Genomic DNA, 13,826 nt, shown 5'->3' on the forward strand with positions numbered 1-13,826 from the left:
GCTGTTTAAACCCCCAAATTAAAGTTATGGCTCGATAGATTTTACTCTAACTTAATACTAAGTGCGGAATAGAGTAAATGCGAGCGGATAAACAAAAAGCTAATCTAATCCATATTCATAACAACACAGCAGTAAAATGAAAGGAAAAAGAGTAGGGAAGAAGGATACAAATACAAAGACAACACAATGATGTGTTATTGAAGAGGAAATCGAAGTTCTTGGTATAAAACCTCTCTGTCGCCCTCTAAGCGGTAATCGATCCACTAGACAATCAGTTGGGATACATGAGTTAGCAAAAGACCCTCCAAGCCTAGTCTACCCGATATACCTAAACCCTCCAAGCTCTTACTCTAACAAGGCTACTCGGAACCGTGTCTTGTCTAGCTCTCCGAATCCCACAACAAGCTCTATGTTGCATCTGCCATCCTTGGCTTCTTCCAATACTTCCCAGTAGCACCAAGACCTCACCGAATACTCTAAAAGGGTGTGGTAAGTGTTTGAGTTATCAACCTCTTAATGGTATGAAAATAGAGAGGTAGGAGTTAAGGAAAATTTACAAGCAATTATGTAGAGAAATGTGGGTATAACAATCTCTAACTCTCAAAGTTTGTGTGTGAGAGACCGCGCCCCCGGCCCCCTTTTTAAGGAATGTTGTTGGGCCAAACCCACGTGAATGGGTGGAGTCGTGTTATTGCCTCTCAAAATGGAGGTTCGACTAGTTATATTTTCCCCTTTAGATTAAGGGTTTTACAATAGAGTCGCCACTTATTTAATTATTGGAAAAATAAGAAAATCATAATTGAAAAATTCCTCATTTTATTAATTTGAAATTGAATTTACATTGAACATAAGAAATTACATGGCTTTGGTCCTAGATATAATCTAAGATAAAGTACATGACTTTGTTTCCTAATTACAATCTAGAAATTGAAAATTACAAGGATAAGCATTTGATCTACTAATCTTTGATCTAAGTTCGAAGGCTATGTTACAAGGTGGGAAGGTGTTAGGTACCCACCTTGCCCAGTGAAATCGGTCTTCTAGATTATGGTGGCCAACAATCATATCATATCATCTAATATGTCAATCAATTTACATATTGAATTCAATGTGTGTGCATGTGATAAACCCTAATTCAATTTATTAAATATTGCATTTGGATTGAAAAATAAAATTCTAGTGAATGTGTGTATATGGTAATAACCTAGATTCAAGGATTTGAAAGAATTATGAAACAAACATGTTTTTCATATTTTTGATGTAGATTTAAGATCAAAACTAGTGTTATGCATGAACATGTGATGAACAACCAAGAACATGTAAAGAACACATAAGAACATTTAAGAACATTCAAACATATTCAAGAGAATTTAAATAATCACTATCATACTTTAATCCTAAATCTTTATCATTGCAACACAATAAACAAGTTAGGGAAAGGGATTATACCTTCATGCAAGATCCATACGGTGGAAGAGGAGACTCTTGGTGGAGGTTTTAAGGGTGGAGGAAAAAGAAGAGTTAGGAGAGGAAGAATGAGTCTCACTCAATACCTTGAGTCTCAAGAAGACCAAGATATGACAAGACTACTCTACTTCACTAGAACTCAAGAGAGAAGAAGAGAGGGGGGTTTTTTGTGTGCTCTGGAATGAAGGAGAGGGAGAGTTTATATAGTAGTGGTGGAGGGAATATGAATGGAATGCCATTTAATAAGGGTTGACAAGGATTATGAACCTAGACCTCATTTTAGTCTTGGAGAAAATCTGGTGCATTAAATGGAGAGATTGGTGGGAGTGGAGAGCAAGCCAAAATTCGGTTTTCCCGTAACTACTGTAACAGCTTGTAGAGCCAACTTCGAAAAATCATATCTGACTCAATTATGATCGGAATTGTCTCGTTCTTGTGCTCAAATTGAAGCCCCGAATGTCTAGTTTCTGGAAAAATTAACCTCATTCACAAATTCAAAATATTCTGAGAGATATTGATGAAATGGTGAGCAGATGTCATTTGTTAGAAAATGGTTTCAACACAATTAACATTAAATGACTCCAATGACTCCCATTTCAGACTTAATTGGTTTCAAATTTACTCTAATTAAAAGATAATTTCATAAATTACTCATTGAATAATTAATGTTTGACTCTCTAATTAATTAGGTATATGCAACCTCACTATAAAATGTAGTCCTAACCAATCAAATTATGACGCGTCATTAATCTCAAATTGATTACACTTATAACCAATTGAAATCAATTGTTCATAATCACATATAGTTGGACTAAATTTGTGATAGTGCATCTCAGCCATTAAAATTTGATTTGATGATAACTTTCAATCTGATGGTCCGATTAGGGCTTATGACCAGTCGATTTGATCGTTACAACATCAAGATCATTTTAGTGAAATCAGATTAGGAATCTAATGGCTAGAATCAAGATGCATATTTTCAAGGCAAAATTACCCTTTTACCCTCAATGTGAGGTTAAATGTGGGTTGCAAAATGGGGTGTCAACATTGTGGTTAGGGTTTTCTCTCAAAAGTACTCCTCAACATTTATGGGTAATGTGGGTATAAATAGTGTAGGCAAAGAAAGTGTGTATCAGAAATGACAGTATGGCAAAGCATAATGTTTCGTAGGTGTCTCGTGGGAAGGCCTTACCTGTGAGCTACTTGCGAAACACAACTGTTTCTATCCTGTCATGACTCTTTGCATTCCAGTCATGCGCAGGCACATGCTTAACTTCGCAAGATGCTTAGTTGCGAGCTACCTACAAAAACAGCTTTAGTCTTCATGCCTTGAGTCTTCACACACCCTCTCTCTCACATAACTCTTACAATGAAATCCCACAAATAATATAGGGTATAAAAGATTGAACATAATTACAATCAAATTTGGCATGGAATAAAAGCCAACAAAACATATAGTTGTAAATTACAACTTTACAAATAGTCTTGGGTTTTGAGAATAATGTAATTATTTTTGCCAAAATATAGAATAATTGTTTGCCCAATAGTGTTGGGTTTTTTTGATAAAATAATATTGGGTTTTTTGTAAAAGTTGCCAAAATAATATTGGGTTTTTGTAAATAGTTGCCAAAATATTATTGGGTTTTTGTAAATAGTTGCTAAAATAGTATTCGGGCTTTTTTTAAATAGTTGCCAAAATAGTATTTGGGCTTTTATAAATAGTTTGAGATTTTGAAAAAATATTGTCATGTAGTAACGGACTTTAGGGTGTCGTATAACAACTAGTTTTAGGGTGCCGTGTAGCAATGAGTTTTAGAGGTGTCGTGTAGTAACGGACTTTGTAAAGAGAGTTTTGTTGGGCTTTTGGATTTTGCCCACAATGTAAATGAGTTTGGGCTTTTTGTAGAGATAATATTATTTTATGGCCCAATTTTGGTAGTAGTATGTTAAGTATTTGTGTGAGAGCCTAAGTTGGGTAATATGTGGGATATAATGGGTAATATTTGTAAGAAAGCCCAAGATAATTTATGGGGCTTATATGAGAAATATTTGTGGGAGCCCAAGTTGAGTAATAATATGGAGAATATTTGGGTAATATGTAGAGAGTATTTGTGGCAAATATTTGTGTGGCCCCAAAATAGTTTATGGGCTTGTTTGGCTATTTTAGTGAGTAGGCTAATAAGATTAAGGCCTGAAATTTTGTACCTGAACAGACATTATGCTGCCCGTTTGTCTTTTCTCCCTCAAATTGTCTTATTTAATTATATATGTACATCCACTATATATATAGTTCATAAATTTGTAATTAATATGATAAAATCAGTGGCCATGAACAACGAATTTGCTCAAGAAAATGGCGTACGAATTGCATTATCCGCCTTTCTTTTTTAATCTGCTGGAAGCACAGCTAATGAGTTAATGCCTTAGACGTCACACGTGGAGCTCATCACGAATCATTATAGATTTTTGATTTAATTAGTCGTTTGGGTGCCCTTATGAACTTTGATCAACTTTATTTAGCTAGGTACAAGAGATTTTTTTAACACAGACACATACATACATATATGTAAATTGTCAAAATTTAATAGTTGTAAAAAAATTAAAAGGGTAATTACAAATTACTCACTTGTAGTATAGCATGTTTACACATTCTTTAGTTATGATTTAAAAAGTTGCACTTTACGCCGTAATATTCATTAATCTTACTTTCATAACCTACCTCATAGTTTGTTGTTCATTAAACATATTATAGCCCATGCGCAACTCAATAAATCAATTGTAAACTCATATATTTGTATAACAATCAAATTAATTAATTTGAGTTAGTCTATGATTAGCCTTGAGTTAGTCCAAGGTTCTCTAGCATAGATATAAACCCTATTTGGGTTCATTGTAATTTAAGTTTTTAATATCAAATATGCAGCCATCACTGGCTTTTTATCATAGACGTAGGCTGTTAAGCTGATCCATACAAACCCTTTTTATTTTTTATTTTTTATTTTTCGCTCTCTTTTTCATGTTTCCACTCATCACTCAATCACTTGCTCTTTGTTTCATGCTTCCGTTTATTACTCAATCACACAACAACGTTAACACTATTAAAGAAAATATTATATTCCACTCACTTAGGCTAAATCAATCTCCAGAAGTCTTGTTGAAAGCTATATTGGAATCTTAGTCATTTTTTTCTTTCTTTGACTTCGCTAATTCATTGATTAAGATGGGAAAGAAGTATAAGTCCTCTTACTGCATCAAGTGGAGAAATACACTAAATTAATTTTACTACTAGTTAATCTGAATTGTAAGGTCAATCAAGTCACAATGACTAGTAGATTTTTTTTCTTCACTTCTATAATGCTCTTTCGGAGATATATGTGGGGTGAAGTTCGAGTCAGAATCCCTCAACTTAATAAGAACCAAGGAATATCCTAAGTTGGGTAACTTCCTTTAAGATGAGACAAGATGTGGTTAAAGCATCAAAATTCAAAATCGACCTATGTAGCTATCAATTACCATAATACTTCCTATCAAAAAAAAAAAAACCATAATACTAATACCAAAATCGACCTATGTAGCTATCAATTACCATAATACTTCCTATCAAAAAAAAAAAAACCATAATACTAATACCAACAAAAATTTTATTGAACATTCTTAATGCACAACTAAGTAAATTGGTTGATTTCCTTTAAATAAGATGAGATAAGATATGCACCAAATCGACATTTTTTTTTAATATATATATAATATAGACAGAATACACAAAGATTGAGGAAAGAGAGAGTGGGAAGGCAAAACTTACAATTAAATTGACATATATAGCTATCAATTACCATAATATTAATACCAATTAAATTTTTTTTAGTGAACATTCTTAATGCACGCCTTACTGAATTGTGCGCCAAAGTGGTTGCACGTAAAAAGCTTTATATCTTCCACAAGCACTAATGCTTCTGAGTGTGTTTTGATTTGATTCAAAAACTTGCAACAGAAGCCCACTTTCTATCAATTTGATTAACTGTTCAATCCACCATAGTATTCTTTCAATTAACTACAACTTTGCTAATATTTAAACTAATAATCTGTTAGGTTTACTTAACTATCAATTGAAATGCATTTTTTTGAACTCAGGCAAACACTGATTGCATCTGCCATACATCACCAGCACTTAAATTATTTTGTAATAGATTATACAATTGCCAATTCTCTCATGATCTTGGTTATAAATTAAGGGGTAAATTACGTATTTAGTCCTTAACTTTTTTGTTGTATCTTCTGTGTCAATTAGATTCTTATCTTTATTTTGGTATTATGTCAAAATGATTCTTACCATTAAGTGATAAATAAAAAATACTGACATAATTAACAGCCAAAATAAAGTATTAATTTAATGCCATATAGACAGCCATGTCAGACATCACCTAACACTTAACTGTCCATCAAGACCGTATAAATCACATTATCTTATAAATCACATTATCAGTTGTGTGGAAGCCATTGAAGTAACCATGAAGAAGTCTAACAGCTTTTATGGTTATTCTTTGATTATGGCTTTCTTTATGTTGTTCCCTGGTGCAAGGTCTCAGCTGACCCCATATTTTTATGAGAGAACTTGTCCAAATCTTCTCAATATTGTGAGGTATGAGGTGGAAAAAGCTTTCTTCAAGGAAATTCGTATGGCTGCCTCTTTGCTTCGGCTTCACTTTCATGATTGCTTTGTAAATGTGAGTTTGAGCATCAATTTTGTTGCCAACATTTCATTTATGTCCATCAAAATTAATAACAGCCAAAATAAAGTATTAATTTAATGCCATATAGACAGCCATGTCAGACATCACCTAACACTTAACTGTCCATCAAGACCGTATAAATCACATTATCAGTTGTGTGGAAGCCATTGAAGTAACCATGAAGAAGTCTAACAGCTTTTATGGTTATTCTTTGATTATGGCTTTCTTTATGTTGTTCCTTGGTGCAAGGTCTCAGCTGACCCCATATTTTTATGATAGAACTTGTCCAAATCTTCTCAATATTGTGAGGTATGAGGTGGAAAAAGCTTTCTTCAAGGAAATTCGTATGGCTGCCTCTTTGCTTCGGCTTCACTTTCATGATTGCTTTGTAAATGTGAGTTTGAGCATCAATTTTGTTGCCAACATTTCATTTATGTCCATCAAAATTATTCTGTTATTTGTCTCTTTCATAACTTTTAATTGGTGTTTTACTCTTGTTGTGAACAAAGAATTTCTCGTAAATTTACTTTTGTTTCATAAGAAAAATGCTAATTGGTCATAAAAGGGCTGATAATTTTAATTAATGAAACTAATTCTCCCAAGAATCAGCTGAGGAATTCACATCTCGATTAATGCTTGTCAAATTAAGGAGAGATTTTTCATTTACAAAACGGATTTTTCTATTAGGATCCTCAAAATATTCCTTGGTACATTTGTTTATTTTTAAAGGTACTTTTTTGAATATGTGAGAAGTGGGAAGGCTTATGAAGCCCCTCTCAAAGTCTCTTAGGTGGGGTTTGGATAGCACTGAATTGTGCGTTGCGTTTTGTGCGTTGCGTTTTCTCTTCTTTTTTTTTGTCAGCTGCATTAGTGGGTCCCGTGCACTGTTTATGGGACCCACAAATCTTACTTTTTAGCAACTTTTTCATTAAAAATAGATCTCACGGCACTATTCACGCATTTAAAAATTATTTTGTTACAATGTTTTTAGTTTTCAGTTTTTAGTTTCAGTAAAATAAGTTCTATTCAAACGGACCCTTAACTTAATTGTTTTTGCCTTTAAACTCTTATGAGGCAAAAGTCATGGCCTCATTGTATAATTAAAAACATAATAATATTTTCTTTGCCCTTTCTAGGGTTGTGATGGATCAATACTGTTGGATGTAAGTGATGGTGAGAAGGTTTCCTTTTCCAATTTAAACTCAGTTAGAGGATTTGAAGTTGTAGATGATATTAAAAGAGCTGTGGAATACGAATGTAGTGGTGTTGTATCTTGTGCTGATATACTAGCCATAGCTGCTCGAGATTCCGTCGTCATAGTAAGTTTTTTTCTTTATAAATATTATTACATATATTTGATCACTAGTAGAATAATATACTTATAGTGGTTTTAAAATGTAATAATTTCACTATTTTATGAGTTTAACAAAACCCCATATAAGTTGTACTTGAATTTACTCTAATTACTAAAAATTAGTGCATGAGAATTATATATAAGTGGAATTTTGATTATAGAAAAATTAAAACATGGCTTATTAGTATATATTCCTAAAAAATAATATAATATAATGGTTATGCTATCTTTTTATGGATTTTCTAACATTAAAACACAGCTTAGTATTTACATAGGTAGTGCATTATCGTTAAAATCGGTCTTAAGTATTATAAAATTTGTTTATCTATGCTTCCATATGCATGGAGATACACATTAATTATAAAATATTGCCCTCCCTAAAGTTAAATTTTGACTCCGCCACTGTTGCCTTAGACATTCTAAGTCACTTGCTGCCACAAGCTGATATGTCCACTGTAAACTGAACCAAACTTCTAGTAGTATAGAATATGCAAAAAGCCTAGTGACACAAAACAGTTGACATAGAATAGTTAAAGTGGTATCAATAATAGACTCAAGTAAAAGTGATATTGCTCTAATAACGACAAACCATTTAAACAATGATAAAAACATTGTGTCCCTAATATTACTCACAGAATATATTATATTGACTGAACTTTTATGTACAAACTAATTTAGCATGTATGTTCTGTGATGGTCTGCAGACTGGAGGACCAACATGGAATGTTCTGTTGGGCAGAAGAGACGGATTTGTGTCAAGCAAAGCTGCAGCAAATAATTCAATTCCTTCTGCATTTGACTCACTGTATAATATCACTTCCAAGTTCAAAAAAGTAGGACTCGATGTAACCGATGTGGTATCCTTATCAGGTACTTAAGTTTCGCGTAAAGTATTCTAAAATTCTGCTAACATAATACGTAATGTATTAACATGTTCTCACAACTAAAATCACCTTGATGACCTTAAATTAATAGTCTCTGATATTTAAGGTTATTTCTCTTTTTTTTAATTTGTAATCACACATCCTCTCTAGTATTGATGAGCCACATTATATGATTAAATTTATTTTTTCAATTAATGCTTTGNAATTTGATATTTTATTTGGAGGCACTTGAGAAGGATGAGCTAGTCATTTATAAGGTTTATTTATTTAGTTATTTATTATTATTATTATTATTATTATTATTATTATTATTATTATTATTATATTGTTGCATTTACATGCAAAACAGCCATTCGAATCCCAGTTCTCACTGTATAGGGGCCAAGAGCTTCTCAGCTTAGTAGCACTTTTGGCCTTTCCATGGCCTATGGGGAGGGCTCAGGTTCAGTTCTTTAGGCTACATCCCTCTATTTGATGTAGTAAAAAAAGATTATCCATATGTGATGAGAGTTAGGTTTAAATTCTATATGGCTTAATTATCAAATTAACTAAATTATTCAATTCTTAACTGGGTAGTTAATATCACTGCGCACCTTTGGTGTGGTGGTCACTTCACAAGTATAAATACTTGTGGGATATTGGAGGTAAGGGTCGGGGTTCAAATCTCTAGGAAGAAGTTTCACATATATATACACTTAGATTAGGCTAGAGTAAAAAAAGAAAAAAAAAAAAAAGTAGTTAATTAATCAATATTCAAAGCACAATGCTCAATATTGATAAACACATTCAACAATATAAAGAGTATACACCCCAAATGCGCACACACAAAAATAGTATATGTTCACAAAGTGAAAACCCAAATCAGAATGCTTTAGGATTAGGACCAACTCAACAAGTCCACCAAAACTCCCCCGGTTAACATCTCAAATTCTTTATGTATTAATTTTTTTTTTCATAAAAATATATATGTAAATTAATAATACAATTTGGAAACAATTATATAATAAACTCTATAATTTAATATCATTTTTAAGTTACACTCTAAAGTCTATGCACAAATGATTATAATATGGTTTTAAAATGTAATAATTTCACTATTTTATGAGTTTAACAAAAATTTATTTTTTCAATTAATGCTTTGAGCGTTTTGGTTTTTGTATAGGTTCTCATACAATTGGACTAGCTAGGTGTGCTGCCTTCAACAATAGGTTGTTCAACTTCGAACAAACGGGTCGTCCAGACAGTTCTATGGATGAACATATGCTGTTCCAGTTGCAACTTTTGTGCCCAAACGTTAGTAGCTATAGTGCTGACTTAGACTCGAAGATCGGAAACTTGACAACACCCCTAGATCGAGACTCACCAATAGGTTTCCCAACTAATGATTTTGACAACCATTACTTTCAGAACTTGCTTAATAGAAAGGCCCTACTTAGCTCCGACCAAGTTTTGTTGAATAGTTATGAAACTAAACGTTTGATTCAAGATTATAGCATTAGCACGGATCGTTTCTTTGATGACTTTGCCAAGTCCATGGTCAAGATGGGGAATATAAGTCCGCTTCTTGGGTCCCGTGGACAGATACGCAAGAACTGCAGGAGAGTTAATTGATGATCAACTGTGCTGAACTTATCCAATATTTGATGAAAATGAGAATAAGATATGTACTAAAATCTGCTTCTCAATCTATGGTCAGTGCTGTCATGTTTATCATTATGACTTGTTTTATGTTTCTATTGTGTGGTTTTGGTTCTGTTGTTTGCATTACTAGAAATAAGTTTGGGACATGTACAATGTAAGTATAACGTTCTCCATTAGTTTTAATGGGAACAAATGTAAGATCTGTGGAGCAACCATGCTATTGTTAAAACTTAATTATAATTGTGATCCAAAGTCATCCCTTTAATTATCACTTCAAATATCTACTTTTGTAAACCACAAAAGCATTTCATAAGATTTTGATTATTGGTAAGATATTCTAAATTGAATCAATCGAAAGTTAGTTTCAAGGTAGCAATACCTTTAGATCTTATGCCTATATAATCTCATGGTCAAAACATAAGTTATATAATACAGTTTTATGTCATGCATTTATATCATATCTAAAAGTCAAAGCCTAACATTTAATGTTGAACCACATCATTAGTCATGTCACTATTTTTTATTGTAGATTGCAGTCTAATACAGCCAATTTCTGTCATTTCAGTCCAGTTCGGTACAGTTTAGTCCATTTGGTCCATATTGATCCATTCGGTCTATTTGGCTCAGTTTTTTCCACTTTGATCCATTGTGGTCCATTTTGGTACATCCAGTCTATTTCGGTGCACTTAACTTAATTAAAAATGAGAAAAGATATCTTTGGGTTGAGAGTAACTATTCTAAAGACGTCTTTAATACTATTTGTTGTGCTATACCATCATAGCCCCAATAGTTGAGATTTGGAGGTGTGGCTTTTTCACTCCCATAAAGTAGAATTGATGCATTGCATTCTATTTGTGTTTAAGAGAGAGAGAGAGAGAGAGAGAGTACATTCATGTATGTATGAAGCTTGTACTAATTTTATAACTATGAGATTTATATGGCCATGACTTGAAGTATAATTTCCGTTCATTGATATAGGGACTAAGATACTTTTTGGACCCTTGAATCATCAAATTCAATGATGTGTTCTTCAATGGTATGAATGGTCTTTTGATCCTTACTTTATCTCTTTCCATTAGGATGTGATGTCTCTAGACTCAAGTCCCCCTCCATTGGAATTAGAGAAAGGATGGTCAAAGAGGGAGAAGACATTAAGACGGCTAATTGTATAACATTAGGGATGGCAATTTATGCCCGACCTGCGGGTACCCTACCCAGCCCGACCCAACCCTAATGGGTTGGGTTTTACCCGGTCCAATAAAGAATAGGGCCAGGTCTAGGTTTTTTTAAAAAAAACCCGAAACGGGTCGGGGTCGGGTCCAAGTTTTGGCAAAAACTTGACCTGAACCCGGACCTGACCCCACCTAGTTAGCTTAAGTATAAAATTACAAAAAAAAAAACCTACCTATATATATATATATATATTACAAACCCTAACCTAAACTTCATTTCTCTCATTTTTCTCTCAACTCCAGCCGCCTCCCTCACTGACTCTCAATCTCAATGACTCTCACTCTCCTTAATCAGCTCCACCAAGACTCTCAAAGGCACAAATCAAGTTCAGACACTCACATCTCATCCTCACCCTCACTCTCATTCACTCACCGTCATTGACCCACCCTCACCCTCATGGAGAAGCACAAATCTCGTTGTGGTTGTCGTTTTTGTCGTAGAGGAGCCCGTGATTGTTAGATCGAAGAGAGATTTAATGGTCTGAGTTCTTTTTTCTTTTTCTTTTTTGGTTCATTTTTTTTTTTTGGGTTCATTTCCTTTCTCCGTAGTTTTTGTTTTTGGGTATTTGTTTGAGGATTCAATGTGTAAAAATCGGAGTGAATGTTGTGTTGATGTAAAAATCTGTCCATAAATGTAAAAATCGGAGTTTTGTTTCTTCCATAAATGATAAATGGAGTTTGAGGATTTAACTGATAATAATGTTTTTTTTTTTAAAAAAAAAAAAAATTAAGATTGGGTTGGGTTGTGCAGCCATGGAATAGGCCCAGAAGTGGCTAGACGGGCCCGCGGGGCTCGTGGAGACCCGACGGGTTGGGTTTAGGTCTTAAAAAAAAGACCCATTTATTAAACGGGCTGGGTCTAAGTAACAGGGGAGGACCCGCGGGTTGGGTCCGGGTATTAAAAAACCCGGCCTGAACCCGACTCATTGCTATTCCTATATAACATTTAGTCGTGCCTTCAAGCTCGTATAACTTCATCTATTTTAAAGTGACGTGAATTTAATATAAGAAACTAAAGGATGTAAATTGCTATCCAAAAATGTCGAAAAGCATAAAAATTAATATATCTTTGATGATAGATAAGAGAACAACTTTTAATGTTGACAAACTTGATGATACATAGTCATACCCTTTTAAACAAGAAGAAAAATTATTCCAGACAAAAAAATAAATAACAAAACACCAAAGAACAAGGAGATATGGTAATGTAGTACTCTTAATTAATGCTATCCTCTAGGCGTGGGAGGAGCTAGACCAGCCTTAAGAGCTTCAATGGTGGTAGTATTGGTCTTGAAGGATTTAGCCAAGACAACAGCGTCAATGCCAGTAGTGAACAAAGTGTTGGGAATTGAAACGGTTCCAGCATTTGCACTCCCAAATGCTGCAATCGCTACAACAGGTATTTGTGCATCAGCATTGTACTGGAAGTGCACAAGTCCCTTTGGGAACACAAAGATATCACCCGTTTGTAGTGTCTGAGTAAAGAGCTTGTTGGTTGTATCGACAAACCCGACTTGAAGGGTACCTTCAACCACGAAAAGAAGCTCTGAAGCGCGAGGATGAATGTGGGGTAGGTTAGTTGTGCCAGCCAGGTATTCAAGGACAGCATAAGAAACACTCTGCCCATTGAGAGCAGAGAACTCAGCCAAGCTTACTTTCGAGACTTTGAGGGTTGTGGAAGGGCCTTCCTTAAAAAGGTCACGCAAGCCAGTGAACGTGAAGAAATTCTCATCAACGTTGGTGACATTTGGGGGGACTATAAAATCAGTGAGGATGTCTTTAAAATGAAGGCCCTAATTTTTTTTTTTTTAAGAATAGTAAGTATTTTTAACACACACACGGGGTGGGGGGAAAAGATTTTTTAAAGAAAGTTACAGTAATATATATCCAAAAGAGTTTAACTCTTAAATACACAACACATGTTTTAAATATCTTTTACTCACACTCATTTTCAAATGTAGGATTAACCCACTAATTTTTTTTTTTTTTTTGGAGAATACTAAGTATTATTCAACAAGCATTGATCACTTTCTTGTTGAATAAGCATATGCTTTTTCAAAAGCAACTTGATAAACTTTTTTTTTTCCATATATAGTAAACGCTATAACTAATATTCTTTAAGCATTCACTAAAATATGCTAATAGTTTTTTTTTTTTTCCTTTTTAATTTTATAATTCTATAGTTTTGAGAGGGGAGATTTCAATCATGGACATTTATGTTGAAAGTACAAGCTAGAGATTTCCCAAAAAGTCTTTAAACAAAAGGAATGAGCAGTTTGCTCTAGCGAAGATGCACAAGAGAAATTCACCAAATTAGGGACATAAAAAAGAATCAGTCAAGCTACATGGCTCTTAACAAATCTATGCTAATAATTGATACTAACTAAATTATATTGAAATTATTTTATTTGGATTAATTAGATTTAATTATTTTTTTTTGTGAACTTATAAAAAGTTTATTCACCAACCATGTATTGTTAAAAATTTAATACTTTTTACTAAAAATGAACTAGTATAT

At 33.5% G+C, this 13,826-nt stretch overlaps 2 protein-coding genes across 2 annotated transcripts; one reads left to right on the forward strand and one right to left on the reverse strand.

The window, feature by feature from the left end:
- Window positions 1–6,369: 6,369 nt before the first annotated feature.
- Window positions 6,370–10,288, forward strand: LOC112008390 (peroxidase 59). The gene is made up of 4 exons (XM_065771223.1): window positions 6,370–6,591; window positions 7,334–7,516; window positions 8,256–8,421; window positions 9,598–10,288. The coding sequence occupies exons 1-4, from the start codon at window positions 6,376–6,378 to the stop codon at window positions 10,044–10,046; spliced, it is 1,014 nt and encodes a 337-aa protein (XP_065627295.1). The 5' UTR covers window positions 6,370–6,375; the 3' UTR covers window positions 10,047–10,288.
- A 2,246-nt stretch (window positions 10,289–12,534) lies between these two features.
- Window positions 12,535–13,257, reverse strand: LOC112008399 (germin-like protein 9-3). Its single transcript, XM_024040731.2, has 2 exons — window positions 13,252–13,257; window positions 12,535–13,101 (listed from the first exon to the last, which is right to left on the reverse strand). Exons 1-2 carry the CDS (start codon window positions 13,255–13,257, stop codon window positions 12,535–12,537), a joined length of 573 nt encoding a protein of 190 aa, XP_023896499.2.
- Window positions 13,258–13,826: the final 569 nt, after the last annotated feature.

This window comes from Quercus suber, unplaced genomic scaffold, assembly GCF_002906115.3.
Source record: "Quercus suber isolate HL8 unplaced genomic scaffold, Cork oak 2.0 scaffold_40, whole genome shotgun sequence".
Classification (NCBI taxonomy): domain Eukaryota; kingdom Viridiplantae; phylum Streptophyta; class Magnoliopsida; order Fagales; family Fagaceae; genus Quercus; species Quercus suber.